A 25,907-nucleotide genomic window follows, 5' to 3' on the forward strand; every position below is an offset into this window, starting at 1 on the left:
TTAAAGTAGATGTGTCCAGTTTTCTTCGCAAAGAAACCTCCTGTGGTTCGATTCTCGTAAGAGACCACCTCCCGTTAGCGACCACTAAGTCTGCGCATTTTGGGTGGTCGCTTTCGGAAGGTTCGACTGCAGTCTCCTTTTCTAGTTCTTCAGCGGCGTCGATTGGAACTTGTTTTGGTTCATGGGTTTCGCGTATAGATTTACACACTAAGGCGCTGCTACATTATATTTTGAAATCAACAAGTATCATTTTGTATTTGAAGGAAAACGCCCCTTGGCAGGTGGTGCAACTCCGCGATGACCTAAGAGCCCGGGGGGGGGGAGGGGGAGGGGGGTACTTTAGGAATTTCTGGGTGGGGATGTCCCGCTGGCACCCTAAAACCCTTAACCTATACCAAAGCTAGTTTAGCTGAATTTGGCTACCTTATACTAGAGTAAACTCCCAAAATCCCCCTATCCTAGAGTAGCTGTTTACCTAGTCTAGATGAAATCTTCAACCAACTGATCAGTTTCCTGAAAAATGATACCCTATTCTAGACCCAAACGCTCTGATTTATATACCCTATCCTAGAGTAAACTGCTTGAAAACCATACCCTTCACAGCGGCATATACCCATATAGGCAATATATGGCAGTACCGCCCCCGGACCTAAAAGAGGCAGTTTTTGCGGGAAAGATGTTTCGGATTCGTTTCGGAGGAGAGAAACCGCTGGACGTATGAACTACGATGACTTAGCTGTTTCCTAGGGCCTTTGGTAGCTGCCTAATTATACACCTATATGTGAAAAAGTAAAGAAATTAACCAAGGGACTGTTTGTTGTTTGTAATACGTAGTAAAAAAATCACATTTCAACATCTCTGACAAGTAAACTTTTAGTGTGTGACTGACAGGCATGCAAAACTTTCTGAAAAGAAAATAAACTACTGAGTAACAAATGATGTTGCAAACAACGCATTGTCTGTTCAAAACAAAGTTTCCATAAAATTTCATAAGGAGAAAAAGATCAGGGAAAGAAGACGGAGCTGCTCGAAACGTCGTTGCGTGACATTGTTACTCTAACGATTAGTTTATGACTTCCTCTCACGCAGTGTTTCCCGTTCGCAAAAACCTTCTTCAAAATAAAATTTCAAGGAAAATGTACCTACCTATTTTAGACATACCGGAGGCGAATTTACGATAATACAGATGGATGCTATACAAGGAAGTTAGGAAAAGGAACGAGAGACATGGAATTAAGTTTACATAATAATTCGGCGCTTTTATATAACGCTTCTTCGAAGTCGTTTTTTATTATTATTTTTTTGTGGACGGTTAATAACTCTGATATTTTAACATAAACTTTATCAAAAAACGTTTTCTTTCTTCGTGATGTTTCCGAACCGGCTGCCGCAACATTTCCCTACAAATTTGGCTTATGCAAATTTGTGACATTTTTCCACTGGTGGTCACGAAACTTTTTATTTTGTAAAGGCGAATCCGGAGTACCCAGATTTTTTATTTCATGTTCTGTTAATATAATAGCTGAACTTTTTCCTAGCATACATTTTGGCTAGGTATCACACATACCAAGGTGAGTTTTTTGCCTCTGAAGTTGCTCATTTTTTAGCCATTTTAAAAAGTGCCATTGATGGTAGTTTTTAAAAAACCATAAAAAATTCAAAATCAAGTTCATGGTTTAAAACATACCATGGATAGAAAGAAAAGATAGAATGCTCTTAAACAAAAATATTTCTGATTTATAGCTTTGAATCTTGCCTCGGTGCAGACGCGATAAAGTAGGTTATTTTTACTCCAATTTTTGCATAATTAATTAGGTAAAAACCGCTATTTTCGTTTTTCCTCATTTTCTCGAAAACTATAGATTCTTCAAAGTTGGAAATATTTTTTTTGAAGATAGTTCCCCAAAGAGGTTTTTCTGACAAATTATTATAATTTTCGATTTTTTTAGCCTGGCCAGCGATTCTCGATATTTACAGGCATGGGCTCTTAAGACGCTGTCTCAGTAAAAACCGCCCACTCAATTTCGCGTGAAAAATGATTTTGCCTGAAACTCTGGCAATTATTTTTCTGTCCGCGCTGAGTATTTTGTCCCGTCACGGCCACTTTGCACCTCTAGAAAATTGAAAATTGGGCATTTCTTGCAACGTTGTAAAATGTTTGATTTGCACCATCTGCCAATGCATTTTATACCAACTTATTAGTAAACACCGCTAGTTTTTCCTGAAAGTAATTGTTATTCATTAAATTCAGCTGAAAAGACGAAATCAAGCGGCAAAATATGACGTCAACTAATTATAATTGTCTTGGAGCGAAAGGCGAAATATGACCCTGATTCAAAACATTAATTCTGACGTTTGGGACCTAGTTGAAAGCTCTAGACAAAATAGACGAAAAGATCGATAATCTATTACAAAGAATATACGAAAAGTACTGTACAATTTCAGTTTTTTTAAAAGTTATGACTGCTTGCTCAAGGCATATGCGAGCTTATCAATATTTTTAGCTCTCGCGTAACGGATCTATCTCGTGCAGATTTTGTCAAATGTACGGCTTACTTAATTCATTGCTGGCACTGGCTCACAAATTGAGCCATATTCTAATTCCTGAGATTCCGGATTCCCTTAAATTCCAATGCGCTATAGAAACTGCTGGTATGTGGCCATATTTAAATCACATGCTAACAATCCGAAGCTCGAAACGGATGAAACTGTGTTTCACGTTTCGAGCTGAATACTTCCGTCGGTACAACAACTGTCCAGAGGTGAGAGTTTGCTTGAGAATCCGAAAACCAACTAAGCAGGTTTAATTTTGGGTCAGCAAATTGAGATTGAAGAGCTATAACCTCGAATAAACCTTCTATTCAGCCGGCACCATAGAGTTAAATGCAGACTGACTCGTAAACCTGAAATGTGGAAACACGGAAATGCGCAAATCCGGATGTGCGTGTGACGAAATCCGCCACAACAGTGAGTCCTCTTTAACGCAAAATACATCGCAGAAACAATCTCGAGAAAACACGTAAAACCAAAATAATACCTTAAGCATTTATTAAACAACACTCCAAAACCACTTCAATTTTAAAATTAGCTAAGCGTACTTTAAAATATTAGTTCCACTTAACAAACATTAAACGAGATTATTCTTCAAAACTCTAATGACTAATGCAATATTATCCTAATTATTAAGAAGAAAATACAAAGCGATTTCTCGCTACTTAATCTACATATTTACAACTTCTTTTCTTCAAATTACAAGTGAACTGTCTTTTTTTTTTTTTCAGTTCACCTTGCGTAATACAACGGTAGTCCCTCTTCGTATTCTCTTCCCATCTTATCCAGTCCCTTTGACTATTTTTACAATCAGAACTACTGTAGGTTGCGTCCTCCCAAACTTTACCTAATTCACTACTGGCATTAACTCACAAATTGAGTAATATTCCAGTTCCTCAGATGCAGGATTCCATTAATTGCAGTAATTGCACTTTAGAAACTGCTGGTATGAGACCATGTCTAAATCCAATGCTAAAAATCTGAAGCTCAAAACAGGTGAAACTGTGTCACGTTTGGAGCTAAAATAGCTCTTTTAAACAACTCTCGAGAGGCGAGAATGTCTCGAGAATCAGAAAATCAACCACTACGATTATCAGTTGAGAATGACAGGCGTGAAGTTTCGCGCCTTAGTTTTACCGTTAAAACTTTTCTGTTGTCAGGGGTGACGATACTAATTTCCATAGGAAACATCCTGTGGTTTTGACGTCATCAGTCGTCTGTGCGGGCGAAATCTCTTTATATTTATTTGAGCAAATGGCGGCGTGTATTTGAGTGTACGCCATATTTTCTACACTGAATCTTTCCTGAGCAACTTCACTAATTTATTTTTCTTGAATATTTCAAACCAGACAACATATTATTGTTCAATGCACGCGATATCGCGGAAATGGAAGTTCTGTTTGGAAGAAAAATCGCCAAATTCGTTTAAACCGTCGTAAATTTCCGTTACGCTTTATTTTAGATGACGTCAATAACACAAGGCGTTTCTAGTAACGTCACCCCTGACAACAGCAAAGTTTTAACGGTATAACTTTAGGCTGGAAACTTCCCGCCTGTCATACTCAACTGATAATCGCAGTAAGTAAGTTTCATTTTGGGTCAGAAAACGCAAATTTTTTGACAAATTTAGGGAAAAAAAATGTGCATTCTTCGGTGTTTTGTAGCTAATCCTAAAACGAAGTGTCTTAGCGCCTTTCTTGGTCATGTGGCATCGGGTCGCCCTAAGGATCCGCCCCTAGTGCCACCATTGGGTGTAAATATTGGTCTTCAGGTCTTAACACACATACAGAGTTTATTCTTTTCTTAAGGCAGCTCTAGATTATGCAACCGTTCCCTGAATTGCTCTATTCGTTTTATCCGCTATCCGCGTTATCCGTGATGCCATGAAAAAATGTCCTGTCTAGAACAAATAACTGCTTCATGCACGCGGAATGAATATTGTATTAAAATTCTTCATCATTCGACTTTTTATCCTTTCAGGACCTTTCAGGACCCTCTCATCTACAAAAAAAAATGCAATGTTAGCTTAGAAAAAATTACCAAGTCGCATTATCACTGAGTCCATGGGGGACTTTTCGCTGTAATATTTAGGGGTTGTTTACTTGGAGGGAGGAAGATCCTAGCACTAGTGGGATTTTAGAAGGCGGAAAAACTTTTCGTAACGTTAAGATGCAGACATTTCGGTCCATGTGGTTACCAAGTAGAGAGTTAATTAAAGATGGCGGTCGACAATAACAAACATGCAATTTGGGCCCTTCTGCTATCTTTACCAGCCGTAGTAACTACCTTTCAGCAGCAGGTAGCAGTTCTTTACAACTGGGTGGTAACGCCAAACGAAATTGTGGGCCTTCATAGCCGTGATTACCCACAGAACGACCCGCCGCTATTTTTGTCTGGTTTGTACCTAGTACTTGGATCTTCCTATATAGCGAAAGCAGTTTTACATGGTGCTGGGAAGTTTCTCTTGCTAGGATCTCTCAGCTAGGAAGATCTAGGAACGATAAGTACTGATTATCTATGTATCACGCTTCCGGTTATATATAGAAAATGCAGCCACGCAAAACAAGCCGTGCACACGAGTCAAGTCGCCTCTGAATGAGTGAAGAAAATTTTCCATACGGGGTTGAGTATAATTACATTTTACGACTATATTATATATCCTAAGCTTTAACTATAGTTATAGATATGAAATAAATCTTATCCGGATAATGTACACAGCTAATTCATCGATTCTGTACCGCAAAGAAAAAAAACGGTCCTGATACTGGGCACGTGACATCAATTGCCGGTTTTCACTCACGTGAGAAAGCAGAAATAAAAATGGAAACTTTTTAATACAGAAAGTCTAGACTCTGGGAAATAAAATAAGATAAATATACAAAAAGCCTTGACAAGAATCAGGTCTTTCCATAATTCATATGCGAGATATTCGGAAAAACGTTTTACCCAAATTTGTAAAGCTTTGTATGGAGACGCCATGTTTGTGTCCCTTTCGGGGAGACAAATATGGCCGCCGGAAACCAACAGAAACATCTGTTTTTGAGTTTTCCTACTTATGCGTGAATTCTTCGCTTGAGGAACTCATAAAGATTAAAGCAGTATTTATTCTAAGACAAGGAATGTTTAAATAGCAAAATCCCCAAAAGTCCGTAATGTTTTTAACCCACTTAAGAGCTTTCCCGGCCGCCACCCAAATGCCGCGTCACGCAAAAGCCTGGAAATTCAAGAGTCCTGTATCGCAAAACAAAGAACCCTTTGGAACCAAAAATTTGTTTGTATAGGGTTTTAAGGTGCTCTAATATCACACCAAAGTAGAAACTCAGAAGAAGTGATAGTTTCTTAGTTTGAATTTTGGTGACGTGATGTGAAAACCAAGAATAATTAGTGAAGGTTTGCTGGCCTCCGTTATTCCAAACAAATCGAATTTCAAGAAGAATTAATAAACTTTCTGAGAACTTGATTTCTTGAAGTATCTTCACGTTAAACATAAAACAGTTTCTTTGAAAATATCACATATAACCTACCCTTTTCCGAGCAGCACCCATTTTACTGCGTAGTAGACAGCGTAAATATTAGCCATGAAAAGTTTACTCCCCTGAAAAGAACAGCGTCTTCTGCGACTTTTTCGCAAACTTTAATTAAACCAGCCAAAACTTTCATCTTAAAGCTGAAATGTTCAGCTTTCATTCGAAACACTTCGTTTACCGAGAACTGAAAAGGGCTCCACAAAAATTGAGTTTTTGTTTTAAGTGTCCAGATACTGGGCAACATACTGTACGGTTCAGTCTGTAGCCGCGCGATCGATAGTTCGTAAATTTCTTAAACGATTCCCGGCATGGAACAGCCTGAAAGAGTATTAATGGGTATATTGTAAGCTTTACGTCTAGCTTCGATCAATTGAAGAAGTAACTATACACGGAAATTAAACAAAAACCGAAAAAGTCATCCTTGAAAACTGTCAATCACCATAGAGAAGGAATATATACCTCTTTTAAACTCGAATTATCAGCATTTACCGAGGTGGTCCAGTGGATAGAGGCGTTAAGTTTTAGTTCCAACTGATCCTGAGGGTCTGGGTGCGAATCTTCTTGGAGCAAATTTTTCGTAACCTCTTTTTTTTTTTTTTTTTAAATCTCTTTTTTACTCCCTTTTGTACCTGTGTGGTGCATACAGCTAGTAACACAATGTGGTAAATTTAAAGCAAAGTTTACAGGAATATAAAAAATGCGGTATGTATCATAGCGTATCTACCTGTATTTTTAGTAGTACTACCACTGGACGCTGTTATCATTACCCAACTCAATCGTCGATTTTCACATGTGCCTAATTTAATTCGAGAAGTAACTGATTTGAGATGGGACATCTGAATCAACTAAATTCGACAGTTTCGAATTAAATACGACTTTGTCGAATCTGCGACTGAAACAGTCGAAAATTCTACCTAGGTTCAACAATTGATTTAGAAGTCGCATTTCACATGTGCGGAATATAATCCATTTTATTAATCGGCTTGTGCCACAGCTTAAGAATCAGCTGAATATAGTTGATTTTACTTTCTCTTTGACATGATTTGTATGTCACTGGACATGATTTGTATATCAAAAAGAGCGATCAATTTTCATCCATTCACTTCAATAAAAGCAAATGGAATGAATTTCACAACCTCGAACCGTGACTTCGTCGTATAAATGCGGCACCGAAGAAAGACGAAAAAGCTAACCCTTTTTGATCAAATTATTTTAAGGTTTAAACTCGAAGCTTTATATAGTATAAAATAATTATAATTTACTCTTACCGGTATCACTTGTAATAATAATAATAATAATAATAATAATAATAATAATAATAATAATAATAATAATAATAATAATAGTAATAATAATTATCATTTCCTTGATTATAAAAAAGTTGCTGCTTTTTGTTAATGCCAATGTCATTCATCAAGTCTATCAACGTGGAGCATTCATCGAAGCAAACGCCAACCGAGCTCATGGAGAGATTTACAAATTTCACACACATGTAATTTCTACTACTACTACTACTACTACTACTACTACTACTACTACTACTACTACTACTCCTCCTCCTCCTCCTCCTCCTCCTCCTCCTCCTACTCCTCCTACTCCTCCTACTCCTCCTACTACTCCTACTACTACTACTACTACTACTACTACTACTCCTCCTACTACTCCTACTACTACTACTACTACTACTACTACTACTACTACTACTACTACTACTACTACTACTACTACCACCACCACCACCACCACCACCACCACCACCACCACCACCACTACTCCTCCTCCTCCTCCTCCTCCTCCTCCTCCTACTCCTCCTACTCCTCCTACTACTCCTACTACTACTACTACTACTAATACTACTACTACTACTACTACTACTACTACTACTACTACTACTACTACTACGACGACGACGACGACGACGACGACGACGACGACGACGACTAGTAGTAGTTGCCTTGGAAAACTGTTCTGTTCTATTTTAAATCGAAGACTTCACTTGTATTTTGAGGAAAATAAGATATTACATAATTCCCATATTGGGCGTTTTTGCCTGAAAACCGCACTGCAGACCATGTTTTCACTCTAAGATAAATATGTGCATTATCACAAGGAAAAAGTCTACGCTTGCTCCGTTGATTTCCGCAAAGCGTTTGACTCTGTTTGGCACGAAGGATTGTTTTATAACCTGCTAAAAACGAATATAGGAGGAAACTTGTACAACCTCATGAAAACCCTTTATTGCAACTCGACATGTTAAATCAAAATCGGTGAAAACAAAACACAGCCTTTTTCATATTCCAGAGGTGTACGTCAAGGCTGTATTTTAAGCCCTCTTTCATTTAACTTCTATTTAAACAATCTACTACATTTATTCGAAAACACCTTATCTGACCCATTTGTTCTTTCAAATTTTGTACGCAGATGATTTAGTTATTCTATCAAGATCGAAAACTGGATTACAGAACTGTTTAAATGCGCTTTCCTTGTATTGTGACAAATGGAAGCTAAAAATTAATCCGAAGAAAACAAAAATTATGATATTCCAGAAACGCCCAAAAAAATCTATTGACATCAAATTCAACATTGGCAGTGAGTCAATTGAAACTGTCCAAGAATACACTTATTTAGGTACACGTTTAACTCCAACGGGAAACTTTACACTTGCACTCGAACACTTAAAAGAAAAGGCCCTTCACGCGTTTTCTAGTGTTCGGAAGCGGACAATTCTTAACAAAGTTAATCCTAATACTGCATCCCAAATTTTTGACACCATGGTATTCCCAATCAAGATTTAAAAAAAATGGGATAGCTCCCCAATAGAAAAAAAATCCACCGCAAATTCTGTAAACGTTACTTAGAGGTTAACAATAAGGCCTCTTACATAGCTTGCAGAGCTGAACTTGATAGATTGCCGCTGCTTATCCCGATAAATCAGAAAATTATGAAATATTTTGTTTACCTCAACAACAAAGATAATGACTCTGTAGTCAAACAGTCTTTCCTTATGTCAAAGAATCTAACATTCTATGAATAATTCAGGATATTTTTTCAATTTCATAAACATGTTTGAACAATACAATCTAACCAGTTTATATGCTGGATCTCTAGATAATGATCAAATTAGACGATATACCACAGAAATGAGAGAGAAATATCTATCTTTTTGGCGGCACAGCCTTGAAAATTAAAAAAAAAACTAGAGTTTTATAAATCTTTTAAAGATGAATGTTCTACATCTGATTATCTCTACCAGCTAAGGCATTATGACGAACGACAGAATTTTGTTAAATTTAAAATAAGTAATCACAAACTTATGATTGAACATGGTCGATACCAAATCGATCATTTGCCAAGAGAAAATAGATTATGTCCCTTATGTAACTCAAATCAGGTAGAAGATGAGATTCATTTCCTCTTTCAATGTAACAAATACTCAGTACAGAGAAAGGCATTTATTAATCAAATCAATAGAATAATACCTGACTTTGACAAGAAATCATCTCCAGAAAGCATAAAACTGATAATGAATTCGAAGGAACATCTTGGAAATAAGTTAGCTATGAAGTTTGTTTCCTCCTGTATGAAAATACGTGATTCATTGTTAGTAATGTAACTGAATTTTTCTAGATTATTATTAGTGCTGTTGGTTTTATATTTTGATTGTCATTCAGTGCTCGACCTTAGCGGTGGTCCACTAGTCCTGGACTACTGCAAAATGCTTCTGGACTAGTAGAAACTTAGAACCACTAGTCACAGGACCAGTAACTACTTTGTAGTTTGTAATGTTTAAAAATAATATAAGGTGAAAACACAATATACGTCTTGTAAACGCTGTTTCGATGCGCTCCTCGCAATGTTCCGATCGCGAAAAATGATAGTTCAATGCGAGGACTGAGGAGAGAAGACTAAACAAGGCTGAGGTTGGGACTGGGACTAAGGACCTCCCAGCCCACCATCTTTGCTCGACTGCCCATGTTATTATCATGAAGAGATTAGAGACGTATTTTTCTAGTTCTAACAGCAGCGATTATCCAAACAAACGCCAGGAAGAAGGTAGTGGTGACACAGAAAAGACGTTGGAGACAAAAGAGAGCAACAGCAATAAAACGACCAAGAAATCTTCATATGATCAAGAGGATCGGACCATTAAAGTCAGGCATTTCCACCCTGCATGAATGGAAAAAACACTTTTCCTTGGGTTAAGTTTCATGATGACATCTATGAAGTTTAATTGTAAAAAGATATTGTAAATAATATTGTCATGCTGCAATCAGGAAGGACTACCTCAGATTTACTCAGGACTAGTAAATTTTCAGTTCAACTAGTCCAAGGACCAGCGATTTAAAAAGTTAAGGTCGAGCACTGGTCATATGTATGCTTTTGCAATACTGTAAAATGATGCGGTCATGCAAATAAAGCAATGTATTACTTACTTGCTTACTTAATTACTTACTTACTACTACTACGACTACTACTACTACTACTACTACTACCACTACCACTACCACTACCACTACCACTACCACTACCACTACCACTACCACTACCACTACCACTACCACTACCACTACCACTACCACTACCACTACCACTACCACTACCACTACCACTACCACTACCACTACCACTACCACTACCACTACCGCTACCGCTACTACTACTACTACTACTACTACTACTACTAATAGGTCTTTATTTTATACAATAAAAATACAAATTCTGTTACAAGAAATATTAAAAGAGCCAAATGTGTACAAATGTTTTTTACAGAAATTGATCAGATCCAGAAATGCTGGTCGTTGAAAATTAACCATTAACCATTATTGGTTTCCCAAAAATTTGTGAAATCAAGGTTTTCGATTGAACGAACCCTCGATATAACGAACAAATTTCCTCAGTCCCTTGGCACTTCGTTAAATCGAAGTTCCACTGTATTTACGTCTTCTTTTATTCAAAAAATAGAAAGTAGTTATGTCACGTTTTCCCACCGGCATTTTCTGGTTTGTTTTCAATGTATTGATATCATTCTTGAGATAATAACAGATTATGACGCCTCACTGGTCTCCGGGGGAAGAAAAGCCAGCGCTACTTGGTTGAATTTATGTTAGGAATGCTATTACAATGTACTAGCATTCCTTTGCAGTACTTACAGTCGAGAACCTGTGCGTCCTGCCATGCCTTGTAAAGCCGATTGAATAGAGGGTTTATTCGAGGTTGTAGCTCTTAAATCTGTATTTTCTGACCAAAAATTGAACCTGCTTAGTTGATTTTCTGATTCTCAACAAACTCTCAGCTCGGACAGTTGTTTCACTGAGCTATTTGAAAGCTCGGAACGTGACACAGTTTCAGCTCTTTTGAGCTTTGGATTTTTGGCATGGGATTCAAATTTGGCCACATACTAGCACAATATGGCTCAACTTGTGAGTCAGTGCCAGTAATGAATTAGGTAAGCCGTACTTTTGACAAAATCTGCTTTAGATAGATCCGTTACGCTAGAGCTAAAAATATCGCATTAGCTCGCATATGCGTTGATACAAACGGTCATAACTTTTAAAATACTGAAATTGTATATGAGCTTTTGTATATTCTTATTAATAACGGATGATCTATCTTTTCGTTTATTTTGCCTAGAGCTTTTAACTAGGTCCCAAACGTTAGAATTAAGCTTTTACATCAAAGTCATTCTTGGCCTTTCGCTCCAAGGCCATTAGTTCAGGTCATATTTTGCCGCTTGATTTCTTTTCTTTTTGCAGATAAATTAAGCGAATAACTATTACTTTCAGGAAAAACTAGTGCTGTTTAACAATTAATAGGTATAACATGCATTGGCAGATGTTGCAAATCAAACATTTTACAGCGCTGCCAAAAATGCCTAATTTTCAATTTTCAAGACTTGCAAACTGGCCGTGGGGGAACAAAATACTCAGTTCCCTTCCCCCCCCCACCCCCTCAGCGCGGCCAGAAATGTTATTGTGAATCTAAGGAAACCTATTTTAGTTGTAGTCTCGATAAAGCCTTTCACTTGCCAGAGTTTCAGGCAAAATTGTTCTTAAGGGAAATTGAGTGGGCGGTTTTTACTGCATGAGACAGCCTCTTAAACTATATTACAACCTTTGCGACAATGTACCTGAGTACACCCTGAACCCGCTTGAACCTAAAAATCTGTTAAAAATTCTTATGATTCTTAACATGGTGATTGCAATTAATTGATAAAATTGAGGTCTTGCAGGCACTTGTTAGTGAGGCATCCGAAGTTAAAGCTAAGAGTAGTAGTAATTTTAGCAGAATCATGGAAATGTAATGCGTAAGTTGAACAAATTAAAATGTAAACAATCACTAGGCATATTTTTTAGCATCGTAGAATCAATTCAGAAATTAAAGTACAAGTTGTAAAAAAGTTCTGCAAGTAAAACAATGCAAGTAGTAAGCTGATAGAAAGTGTTATAAATCCTCAGTATATATGGTTACTTATTCGTTGGATTAATTTCAATGCTATTTGTGATAAAACTTTATTGGAAGTTACAAGATGCAACAACATATAACTTCTTATCCGCGTGGGCTAGTGGCCTTGTTAACCTATTGCCACGAATTATTAAAGAGTTGGCATCTTTTTTTTAAAATACCTTTCTGTCCTTCGGCGAGTTTCTGGAAGCATGGGATGACTCAAAATATAACACTTAGAGGTGAAATTGCGCCACCCAGTGCCCTTACATCAATTTTATCGAACGTCCTAGGAGACAACGCAGGGTCTTGGATGATCGACGTCACTTAAAAGTGAATGTCCCTTGTCAATTGCAAAAAACGAGTTTTCATGTTTTTGATTGTTATTTGTACGTTCTTATTGATTTCGGGGTAAGTAAAACAAACAAAAAAAACAAAAACAAAAACAAAAAAAACCTGTCAGGCAATAAGACCGTATCATATTTCCTCGAATACTGGAGGGAAGAAGATTCTTCTCCTCTCTGAACAGAATCGTGCTAGCATTCGAGAGACAGCATCAAAAGAAGGGAGACGAATATTAATATTATTATGACTATTATTTTCATAAGTAGTAGTAGTAGTGGTAGTGGTAGTGGTACTGGTATTTTTTCATAAATTTTCACCAAACGAGGTCGATCGGTTATTAAGGAAAGTTTTTAAGTAATGATCCGGGTAAGTATAGCAGTTTCAATTTTTTTTAAAACGTGTGTGAGAGGTCATGGGGATAGCTTAAGCCGATTGCTAGGAAAGAAGGTTTTGATTAGTATGTGTTGAGGCGCTCTTGTTAGCGGTTCTACTTAAACAAATAAGCGATTAAATTTGAAACCACTCGATAGATTTTTTTTTTATAAATTAAAGGTTCTCGAGATTAACTTCTATCTTGCAATCGGCTAAGCCGTCCACATGATCTTTCACACACTTTTTTTTTTAAAAAATTGAAACTACTATGAGGTAAAATTGCATTTCAAAAGCGCTTCGTTTTCTACAGATAACGGTCGAACATCAAGATTGTCCAGTTTTTACCGCGGTATTTCTGACCATAAAAACTTCGTCCTAAAATATCTCGATATCGCTCTAATGACTTATAGATTTTGCTTAAACTTCACAAACATCGAAAGGGATATCTGAGAAAAAGGCTCCCTTGAACGGTTTTGGAAGAAGATTTCCCAGTGCTGAGAAATACGGCGGCAAGTAAAATAAGAAATGGCGTCATTTCGTTGTTATGACAACTCCGATGTTATTGTAACACGGATAATAACAAATTTTCATCTTTATCTAATACAGCTGTGGTGGTAATTTTTATGTAGTTTATTGGCGATGTAGTTTATGTTTAAAAGTGGGAGGTATTGACCCTGAAAAACCCAATTGAGCCACCTTAATAAACCAATTAAAAGTTATAGTGCCAGTGCAGTCCCTGATGTGTTTGTGAAGCTCGTTCCATAGTTTCAGCGCCGCAACGTTAAAACACCGTTCTGTTAATTTTGATACCGATTTGCTTTCTTAATTGAAGGCAAGGCCATAAATAGCTACGAAATGGTATCTTAGGATAAGTACGTGGTTTAACTGGCATCCACTGTAGAGGATGTATAATGGAGGTATAGTCTCGTGAAAGAGGAAGTGCGCTTCGAATGATGATGACGATTAATGTCTTAGGGGGACAGCTTGTGTTGGGGACATTATTTCTTTATTACAATTATTTTTATTCTTTGGTTTTAGTTCCACCAGACGACGACGTCGAGCTGCGAAATATAGAAGTCGGCGAATTTGCACTAGAAAAAGAAAATAGCACATTTGCAGTGAAATTTTCGTGGACAGGACCAGTGTTCAACTTTACTCTATATGGTTATCACTTTAAGTACGAGCTGACAGGATACAAAAAGCATGCTATAATGATCAAAGGAAACGTGGTATGAAATTTTAGTTAAAGTTTGAGTAGTACAATGTCATGAAAGATATTGTTCATCGTTTTTAACGTGTATGGAGTGTTTTGTTATATTCCTAGACCTTCACTCAACTAATCAGGGACTGCCATTGGTTGGTTTTTGGTCACGTGTCCTTGACTAAAATAATCAAATGTATCCCGATCGCGATACATTAAGCAATGTACCCCGCTCGGGCTACATTACAGCACGTGATCAAAGCATGGTGGAAATTGGTGTGACAGAAGGCGGGAAAAACACTGCCAGTTTTCTTTCTCGTGAATGAACACAACAACTTGAACACAAACACGAAGCCTCAAACTAAAAAGCAGCGATTCTTAAGTCATCCCAGAAGAGGAACAGCAACTAAGGGAGAAAAAAGATGCAGATAATATAAGGAAAGTACTTTGTAAATCATTCATTCAGTGGTTTTAAGAATTAAATTTGTGTTGTTATAAGTACCGAGTCGACCGTTTTGGTTCGCTCCGGTTATTCTTTTTTTTGCTGTTGAAGTGAAAGTCTAGAAATATAACAAAACACTTAACGTCAGGTCCCTCCGGAAACCAGTTAGTTTTGTTTTCCCTCGAGTCCTGATGTTTCGCTTCGACTTCGTATCGGGAAACATCAGGACTCTCGGGAAAACAAAACTGTTCCCTCGGGATCTGACATTAAGTGTATATTGTTTATCGTTTGTTTCACGATTGTCATTTAGATATTGATCACGACGTTTAAACCGCGCACTGCACGTCTACATTAGGCGGTAGTGTCAATTTACTGAGTAGGACTATTTCTACCACCTTGGTTGTCGGTGATTCGTAAAGCACGAACCTCGCTGATGGTTAGCGGGTCTTGATCCAAATTATTGTTGGCATTATTAGAGGAGGAAAATGTTGCCTCAGCGGTCCGCTGAAATAGCGATCGACTGCTGTGTTGTCTGATCGTATAGCCACCCGCGCTTCAGGAATCTCAATTCCACTGTCCCTTTTAATATTGTTATGGTGAAGTCTTGTGCGAGTAACCAGTGGGGGTATCGGTGAGGGTATCGGTCAAAAAACTTGATTTCGTCCGAAAGTGGATAATAGCGACCTTAGGCAAACCTGGACAGCGACCAAGAAGACGTCAAGCAAAAGTCACGACAGCCCTTCTGAACATAATTTACATATTCATCTTAAAGTCCACCTGACGTCGTGGTGGCGAGTTCCAGCATTTTGGTGGTGCCTCGAGAACATGAGTCTGTTTTTTTTTTTCCTTTCAAACCACATAGTTTCGAAAGAGAATCTTTGCTGATGTCCATAGCATTGACTTTAGATCACAGAGACGATTTTCGTTTTGTTTTACTTCCTTCCTGTGAGAAAAAAATTAACAACCTTTTCTGAAGCCCGAAGAGAAACGTTCCCGCCATGGCCAAAAATGGGTAAGCTTATTGAAATGTAATCTTTTTAGCGGAGCTCAACGCGCACGCGAAGTGCTCGCGAGCGTAGATTTATAGCTAAGAAAATTTGGTTATCTATCCATCTGAGAAATCCGATTCCTCGTTTCTTCCTTTCTCTTCGAGAGATTGTGGGGGCAACGTTGTCTCACTGCAAGTTGGACTTAAACCAATGTCTTTAGGGTTCGCTTCAGAGGTATTGTTTGGCTCAAAACAATCTTTTGGAATATCAGACTCACCTTGATGTGGCTCGGCAGGGTTATCAAAGGGCGGAGGGTCAATTGGCCTCAAATTAGGACCAACAAACGGCTTCATACGATTTGCGTGGCAGGAAAAAGCAACTTTTTTATCGGTAATCGTACGCAGCTTAAAATTAGCGGGTGACAACTTCTCCACAACTCTGTATGGACCCAACAGTTATGCATTAACTTTCTGAATAACCCTTTTGTAGTTCTTGGGGTATAGACCCAAACACATTGAACAACTTCGAAAACAGTTCTTTTGCCCTTTGATTGTAATAATCCTTCATTTTTTGCTTTGCACGTTGTAAAATTCCTCTTGCTAAATTTTGCGTTGCGCCAACTCGACATTTCGACAACGCGTTTATGATGATCAAGGACCATAGTGCCCAAATCATTTAACCGCAGGAATCAAATACTTGACGTCCATGGGTAAACGGGGATATCTCCCATAGAGAACGTAAAAAGGGGAGTGCCCAATTACTTCTAAACCGAGGTCTTATGCGCGAACAAAATGAGGGGTATGAATTTATCCCTATCTTTCTGGTTTTTGGAAACATGCATCGACAAAGACTGACACAAGCGAGAACTAAATCTTTCTACAAGACTATCGTTTGCGGGTGATAACTAGAAGTATTGACCTCTTGAATTTGAGATATTTTACAAACCTCTGCAACGACCTTACAAAAAAATTTAGCTCCCCTGTGTTTTTTTTTTTTTTCATGAGATAAAAATACATACCGGCATTAAAACGCTCAGATGAATACAATAGAACAAGGCAGTATGAAAAGATTTAAAATTATAAAAAAGATTTAAAATGTTAAAAAATGTATATATCTCTATACATAGAATCATCATAAATGGTCATATTTAAAAAGTAATCTATTTACAAACGTATTCTTTAAAACTTTCCGAGTTTATCTTGGGCCTATGGCAGCCTTTGTGTCTCAGGTCGTATTTTAAATCAATCTTCTCTTGTGGAAAGCAGACCTTCAGGGGGTGGTTAACAAACTGTTTAACTTTTTTCAAAATCATTTTATCCTGTTTGTGCAGTGGACATCTAATGTTTTACGGCGCGAATATAAAACGTAAGTCATGGCATCGGTCTAAAAATTGCTGAAAAATATTAAGATCCGTGTCGGAGGCACCATGAAGAGATAACCCGTAAGTTAAGTTAGGGAAGACGATGCTATAGAAAAAGTAATCCGTTTGCCTGGCTGTAACGCTCTTTTCTACATAGTCTTAGTACGTGTAGACATTTGTTGGCCTTGTACAGTTTAGCGTTTGCATTGTCAGAGAACTTACAGTCATTTTGAAAGGTCAAACCTAATAATTCAAGAGTGGCATGTCATGTTGTGGTGTATTGCATAGAGCAGGATAGGATGTGGAGTTCCCTTTCTTTTTGCTGACAAGCTCTTTACACTGGTTAAGGTTACACTTCCTAGAGTTACAGTTCGACTAGGTCAAAAACTTCTCCACTAACCCACTTGACGTATTTCTTACCCCTTTCCACACTGGTGCGACAATGGTAGAATCATCTGCATGCTTACAAAGGGTGGGAGTGGAACCATGATTGATTTCAAGGTCATTCAGAAACCTGCTGAATAGCTAGGGGTTTCTCACGCTATCCTTCGTTGTCCCCTTACTTATTCTTTTGTACTCGTGAAAGCGGTTGTTGTGCACTATACGTTGTTCTCTTTTATTTAGGAAGCTGTGATACCAGGTGATGATATAGGCATTCAGTGGCAGCAACTTCAGTTTATTAGATACTAGCTCGTGCCTGACTGAGTCGAACGCTTTGCTAAAATCTATTGCCAAAACTCCTACTGCCTCACAGTCTGGATTATCTAAGTGTTAGTTGATGAATTGCTGGGTCGATAACAGTGCATTAGTGGAATTTCCATTTTCAAGATAGGCAAATTGAGTTTAGATTCTCCTCTACAGCCTCCTTCACAAAAGCGTTATTAACAGCTTTCTCAAACGCCATGGCTATAACCGGAGTACAGGGTGTCCCAAAAGTTCATTCCCCTAATTTCCTCTACTTCCTTTCGAGTTTGAACTTATGCCAACGTAAAACCAATACCAGTGGGGCTAGCACACGCTTCAGCACACGCTTCAGTCCAAACAAAAATCCAAAATGCATGGTTAAAAATGAATTAACATTTTCACGCGAGTTGGGATTCATCTCTATTTGCCAGAACCCGCTTTTTAGGTAGAACGTCGAAAATATAAATGTGCCACCCGAAGAATACAGCGCATTAGTAACTAAAAGCATTGGAAAGCTATCTACTATAGTGACTTTACTATCACGAAGATCAAGACAAAATCTATATGATTCATCCTGCTTTTTGACCAAAACAACTGGAGAGCTCTAGGGAGAGGCAGACTCATGAATGATTCCTTTCTCAAACATTTCGTCCACTTGACGGTCAATTTTTTTTATTAACATCTGGAGATGCTCTATACGACCTTTGTTTCATGGGCATAGCATCACCAGTATCTATGACATGCTGAACAAGGGAAGTTCTACCCAACTGATCCCCAAGAAAAACAAAAACATCGCGATATTTACCAAACAAATTTTAGAATTTCAGTTTTTCATCATCATTCAAAATACTATCTGACAAATGAGGAAAATCCGAATACTTTTTAGGTTGTTGCCGATCATCTGAGGAACTGTGCTGAGTAGCTGAAGAAGGAGAGTTCTTGTCAATCTCAAATGTTGCTAAGTCATTTCCAATCTGCTGAAAATCTACCAGTTTAGCCTTACGAAAGACTTTAACAAGTTACCATTCTTAAAGAAATAGTAGCATCACTAGAAACTTTTTCGAGCTCTGACACTCTAAAAACTGAATAACGGTGAGGTAAATCATACTTAGCAATGAGCAAACCAACAATGTCACTAGTTTTACCGCTTATACGTTTCGGCATTGAAGTTAGTTTACCGAAAACAACTACTTCAAATTTGGCCGGAATACTGAAAGAGTAATCAGTATGCACAGAAGAAAGACAATTAACATTAACTTCACTATGCAGATGAACATCAAAACCATCAGGAAATCTTAGAGGGTCCTCGGGGAGGGAACAAAGTTCTCTACAAAATCAATTCTGGAACAATATTTTTGAAAGAAATCTCTGCCTGAAGAAACATCATGAGTTAAATCTTTGATAGCAGGCTTAAAAAGGAAGAACAACAGACTTAATAATAAATTCAGGTACACTTTACCAAGATTGACTAATAGAGAGCCACTTACAGACGTTAAACAACTTGTTGAAGGAGAATCTAAACAGCAATCTGTATGACTAAGATACTTGTTCCAAACTTTAGTTTCAACTGCTGTCACAGCTGCTCCTGTGTCAATAATAGCATGAAATTTAACAAATTCTATTAATACAGAGATATTGAAATTGTCACCGTCGAAAGGATGAATAGAATCGAGTCTACAGGAACTGACAGGTGAAGACACATGTCAGTCACATGGGACCTTGCCTCAGGACCACTTGAGTCACATAAGTCATGGCACTTTTTAGAAACAAAAAATTTATCCCCTACGTCATTCACTTCCAAATTTTCATTTTTCAACTCAGGTATCAATTTTTTTCCTTTTGTCTCTTCAGTTTTACTAACTCCTTGAGATACATTTTAATTTAAAGACTTCTCGCAATTCACTTGACCTTTATGAGAAAACATAGGTGCATCTGGGGAATGAGCATTTTTGCCTTTGGCAATGACCCAGCGACTACACAATCAAATTTTGTTATGAGCTGAGAAAGAAACTTAGCAACTTCAAGAAAAATATGTTCATTAGAGACGTTTTGAGGCTGGCAATCTGTAGAACACCCATGTTGACATGTGACGGAAGCTTGGCGAGACAATAGGCTCACATGGATTAGACACAACATCACTAAACGAAACAGACGTCTAAAGTTGGGTTTCGAGTTTCTAAATCTGCCCAATTTTGACTTTTTACAATAAAATACCTCCCCCCCCCCCCCCAAACTGACACGAAAATTGCACGATCAAAATTTCCTACTAATAGGATGACTCCCATTATTTTTGGAACTTTTAGACCACACATTAAATTTTACCTCAAAATTTGTTTGATATCCTCTTTTGAGGGCTTAGACTGTAATTCTGCAAAAGTCTTATCTTCTGACCACTACTTGATTTGCGGCTAAGAGTTACCAACTCTTTCAGTTTTGCAAAATTCAAAGGACACTCAAAATAAGGTGGTAGTAGCAATATAACATGGTCACGAATTTCTGGTCTTAGACCTCGTATAAAACAATAGACTCATTTACTTTTGGGTAAATTTAGCGGAAAGCGGAGAGACGATATCAAAATAATAATCCGCAGCAGTTTCTCCTAACAATTGAGGCCGCTCAACCAGTTTTTGCCTTAACTGCTATCGATTTACATTTGATTCAAAATGAGAAATTAATTTTTGCGATAACATTTCAAATGACACATTTTCGGCCTCTTTTTAAGTCTCAAACCAAAAACTGGCATGTTTTTTGAGAAACAGAAGAAGACCATGGGCTAACTTCTGTACATCCCAACCATTTAACTTACCGGCGCGACAATAATTATCAATAAACTCGCGCACATCTTCTCTCCTGTCGCCATAAAATAATGGAAATTCAACTGCAACCCTATAAATTACTTAAATACAAGGTTGGGTCATTATGATTTTGTTTTACATATGACCAGACTAAAACTTGTTCTTTTGCAATACAGATTACAGATTTCCAGGGCGGATCTTACACTCCTGACATGTTTTTCACAAAACCATGCACAGCAAGATAGGAGGGTTCACTACCAAAATATGTAGGGGTGTTCAAGCAAGTCGCTTGATTATTCCACTTAACAGCAACTCAACTGAACATAACTATAAACTCCCAAACTGTACATAAATACAGCAAAACCAAGTACGCCAAATGTTGGAAACTTAAATAACTTAAATGTAGGTACGTTCTGGCTTGCTGACCATGAGAATTACGAACGCACTTCCTAATGACTTAAACGAATTTCCTGTTGATCACTAAACTGGAATAAACAAACCTATAAGCCAGTTTAATAATGCCAAGCACAAGACGACCAATGAAAGCTTGACATATAAATAAGGCCACGAGACTCTGCCTTAAACCAAAACAGAAACTCTGAGGTAGGTAACAAACAAGGTCAGCTATGATCCCAAAACGTGCCCACTTCAAAGACTGACAATCAAATCGAATAAATTTCACTTATAATGAAAAATTAAACCCCTTAAAAAGGAAATAAAATTCAAAAACGTGTCGATACAAATACGGACTCTGGTCTAAATTCCCTACAGACCACCATGCCCGTGCGTGACAACAATAACGACACACCATATGCTATCACGTGCTCACTGGAGGCCGCACGAGTTTACTGAGTAAGCTAATTCAGCAACTGCAAAGGTGCAAACAAAGAAAACCCTTAAAACAAAACCAAAAGGAAATCAAAACCTGGGAGGGAATCATCGAGCATCCACAGGATGAAAAAACCTCACCGCGCTCGCTGCGGAAAAGGCTGAGGAAAAACCCCGGCCCTGTGGATAGAACCCTTCCGACCTGCCGGGCACGGTTTAAGAAACAAAAATAAATAAATAATAAAAAAGTATAAATCAGATTCCTAAAGACTTCATGACTGACAGGAGAGAATTAAAATCGTCCTTAACGTAGCCATCTTTGGCGTTCTTGCTCGCCCAACGGTCATGTCACTTGAAAAGTCTATCAGCGATACCAGTACGTATTAGCCGCAGAGGTGGCTCCTCAAACCCTAAGGCTATGAACACTAATCTTCGAAACGTCTGTTATAAAGGCGTCCTTAATGAGTTCCATAGCTCTTGTATAGCTAATCCCTTGGCTTCGTACTTTTTCTTTTGACCGAGGAGTAGCAAGGGCTCTGAACAGCGGTAAATCCTCGGAGAGATTGATTTGACCTTCTGAGATGTAGTCCTCCAAGGCCTTGACTGGACAAATTGGCAAGTCTGTCCTCGGAACTGGTTACACTTCGAAGATTCTAGGAAAATGGACACAAGATGGGAAAAACTTAACATCGCAGGCTTTTATATGACATTACTCGCTAAAGCGAAAAAATCCAACGTAACAAATAAGGCATAACGCAACAGATCTAAGATCAGAAAGAGAAGGAGACTTATCTTTTATCTTAGATTTCACGAACGCTTTCAACTCTCAGAAGTTATAGGGTCTGTTTTGACCTTTGGCCTGCCCAAAATCCTTTGAGACGCGCTGACCGTTGAAACAACCAGGGGATGACTGGAGATTTTTGATGAGCCAGCCAGTTGTAGAGCCCAATCAATGCTGTAGACCGCGTTAAGAACTGGAGGAGACTACGCTTCATTAAGCAGATACTGCAAGAAGACTGCGACCTGGAACGGATTAGATGGAAAATGGCAGACGTGATTGGAGGAAGCCCAACGCTTCCATTTCTTAATACCTCCAAGGTAGGAACGAACAGTACTATCCGCTTTGGAAGTAAGAACAGTGCTTTTCACCAAAGAAGCCGTGGGCTGAAGATCCTCTGGTATTGAGGCGAAACATATTGACCACATTTCAGACTTTAGCACATCTGTGAAAATACAAAGCTAACAAAGAGCAAAGGGAAGAAACGAAAGAACACCCGCCTAACAAACAACAGACTAGAATAAAATAATAAATGAATATATTAATCGATCAACCGATAAAGAATCAAATATACAAAAAAAAGGAAAAAATAAGAAACTAAAAGGTAAGATAAAATAAAAGGTAAGACGAGGCATGAAAGCACCGCAAAACCACAATCTAGCGCACAGATAGTCATAAGCCTTGTAAAGGAAACAAATAAACTCTAAATCACGAAGCTGAAGTGTTTAAAACAAAACATACGAATTGATCGACACTCAAAAGTATTATCCAGGACACAAAAAGTCGCTATAATCAATAAACAGATTGTTATGAAACCGAGCAAATCTATAAATTCTGGGCACAGATGGTCCCAAATACTCTGTCACAAAAAAATCTTATAAACTTGGGCGCAGATGGTCCCAAACTCGACTGACGAGATTCTAGAGTCCAAGGATAGTTTTTCTCTTTCTTCTCGTCCTTCAAACAAAAGTTTAGACGACAATTCGAGGTTATCAGAGTGTGAGGGAGCACAGACTTATTTGTTTGAGCCGTATGGCAGCAAGTTTATTAAACTTGGATGCAAACTAAGGCTTGAAAAACCACTGCAAAAACCGTGAGCGATCAATGTAGCTCAACGTTGGATCAAACAAGATAGTGATCAGTCGAAAAAAATAAAAATAGAATTAAGTCAAAAAGAGTACTGGAAAGACTGATCAAACAACGTGAAAAAGGCCGGGCATACAGGGGTTTCCAAAGTTCGTTCCGATTGTAAATTATATTTTGCTCAAGGCATTTAATGCTTCTTTAGGCAAATCTAAACTGATTCAGGTAAGAAATTTATCTAAATAACCGTTCAAAGCAATTTCAAACTAAAATTTGAAGAAATTATATATAGATTTTTTTATTTTTGGCGTAACTGTACACGTACACGAGGTTTTTCCCTCCATACTTTTCCTGCTCATTTTGAAGTTTGTTTCATTTTCTCTACTCCTTCATGAAAATGAAGGCCTACATTGTTTGTGCTAGAGCTCAGGCATCTAGTTTTATGGTCTTCTGGCCATTCAGTCCAAAAAAATTGCCAAATTGTTCAAGAAGTCCGAACGATGACCGAACAAGTGGTCAAAAGTAAAGACCTTAGAAGACAAACCAAGGAGTGGATGGCCGTTTTTTTACAAACTGTGTGAGAAATGTTATCGAAAAAGCTGTAAGTACATGCCAAATAATTCCACAAAACAGAAAGGTAAAAAAAATTAACTTTACATTATCGATCAAAGTTTCGAGCACAACGGTATGGGGATAAGTTACCAAAAAAGTTCGAAAGCCTTGAAGAGAAAAAGGCGGTGCACACTTCATGCAGGCATGGTGTCAGAAGGATTTGCAAACTTTATACCAAAGGAGGACCGGCTGACAAACTCACTTGATGTGAACCCCCTAGAGACCATCTGGATTATCGTAGACGAGACAACATACAAAGCTCCTGCCCCCAAAACACTGGACGAGCACTTCGCCTCGAAGAATTTGACTTTGGACACGCTTTGGGATCTCTCACCGCTTAGAAAATGTCAGAAAACATGCAAGAAGATATACAGGTTACTAATATTTTAGTTATTCAATGTTGAATGTATAATGAATAACATACTAAGTTTTACAAAAGGTTTTCTTCAATAATTAGTGGAATTTAAGCGAATAAAAAATAGGAACGAACCTTTGATACACCCTGTACAATATTTCCACTGGCCAATACCAGTCTTCATCAGGTTTATTAGGGAAAACCACGAATATACAGAATATATACTACTGTAAAATAATAAAACGAAAGTTACATGGTATGACGTGGTACGGTGTGGCTGCTAAGAAAAATAAACCGAAACAAGGCAAAGATTACATAATGATTATAGTTCGTCACGTTTGTTCATTCCCAAAGGCTCGATGGTTCTGGCTTTATGAATGAGGTGCGCCTCACTTGCTTCCCTAAGACAATCGCGTTCAAATCTATGTGTTTCAATTGGGATTAGTAACACATGGGAAACAGAGTGGCTATTGCTGAGATAGTGTTCTGAAACTGCGGTTTGGATGTAACTACCGGAGGGCTTAAGTATAGGGCGTCATTAAAAACCGTTCATTAAAACCTCCTTGTTGCAGGTCTTTTTTACTTTAATTCTATTTTTAAACTCGAATTCTGACTCGACAAGCGAGTCCGATATGGAGCAACAACGAGTGATTGCAAAATAAAGATCGGTATTAAGGCAAATATGCTGAATCGCAAATTCTGTTCATTACTGATCGAGGATATTATTACACTTTCGATAAAATAAAATAATTCTCGCTATAAATTTCTCTTCTGATGGAGTAGCAATGTTTTCTTTGAGCATTATTTCGATCTAAAGCTGTGAAATAAGTATGTAAGCCGTGTATGCATACAAGGCAATTTTTCCGGGAAATTCCGTGATTTCATATTATGAACGTATGCTTGAATTAATTATATAAGCTTAAAGCCAGGTCACAATTTTAGGGGTAAATATGGATTTTTTTCAACGCCTAAATCGATTTCAAGAGTGTGTCTGCTGCTCAGACCTTGGTCGCTAAAAACGACGAAGCGCTTGAAGCAGAAGCCTTATCTAATCCGCCTGTTTGCATAACACAACACCCGGGATTCCAAGCCGTTTCCTTGAATCGCTGGGCTCTTCAGACGGCCTGGTATCGATGCACACAGCAGTACCGCGACTCCTTCGAGGGCCCAGCACACAAACAAACTGTCACATAGCTTAAGTAAAAAGCAGCTGGCGAGGTGGTGCTCGGGCATTTTAGGCCGAAAGTTCGTGTTGTCCTGCCATCTTTCGCTGCTTGCTTTCGCAGGCAATGGAGATGACTTTGTGTTCGAGGGATTTCGCTTTGCAGACGAGTATTGAGAATACAGACTTTACAGAATTTTAACATGTATTCGCCATATAAAGCATGAGCAACTAATATACCGTCAAATTAAGCCTCTCCATTCATAAGCCCCTCCAAATATAAGCCCCCCAAACTCGTAACGCAAAAAAACCCTCCGTTAAATCGCCTCTCCGAATATAAGCCCCCAGGGGCTTGTACTTGGAAATTGCCCTCAAATACAAAG

General features: G+C 38.1%; 1 protein-coding gene across 1 annotated transcript in view; it reads left to right on the forward strand.

Moving 5' to 3' along the window:
* Nucleotides 1–25,907, forward strand: part of LOC140926105 (uncharacterized) — an 81,214-nt gene that overhangs the window by 4,829 nt on the left and 50,478 nt on the right. The window contains exon 2 of the mRNA XM_073375901.1: nucleotides 14,274–14,464. Coding sequence (XP_073232002.1) covers nucleotides 14,447–14,464 — 18 coding nt within the window. The 5' untranslated portion in view covers nucleotides 14,274–14,446. The remainder of the gene's footprint in view (nucleotides 1–14,273; nucleotides 14,465–25,907) is intronic.

The sequence above is a fragment of the Porites lutea genome, chromosome 2 (assembly GCF_958299795.1).
Source record: "Porites lutea chromosome 2, jaPorLute2.1, whole genome shotgun sequence".
Classification (NCBI taxonomy): Eukaryota; Metazoa; Cnidaria; class Anthozoa; order Scleractinia; family Poritidae; genus Porites; species Porites lutea.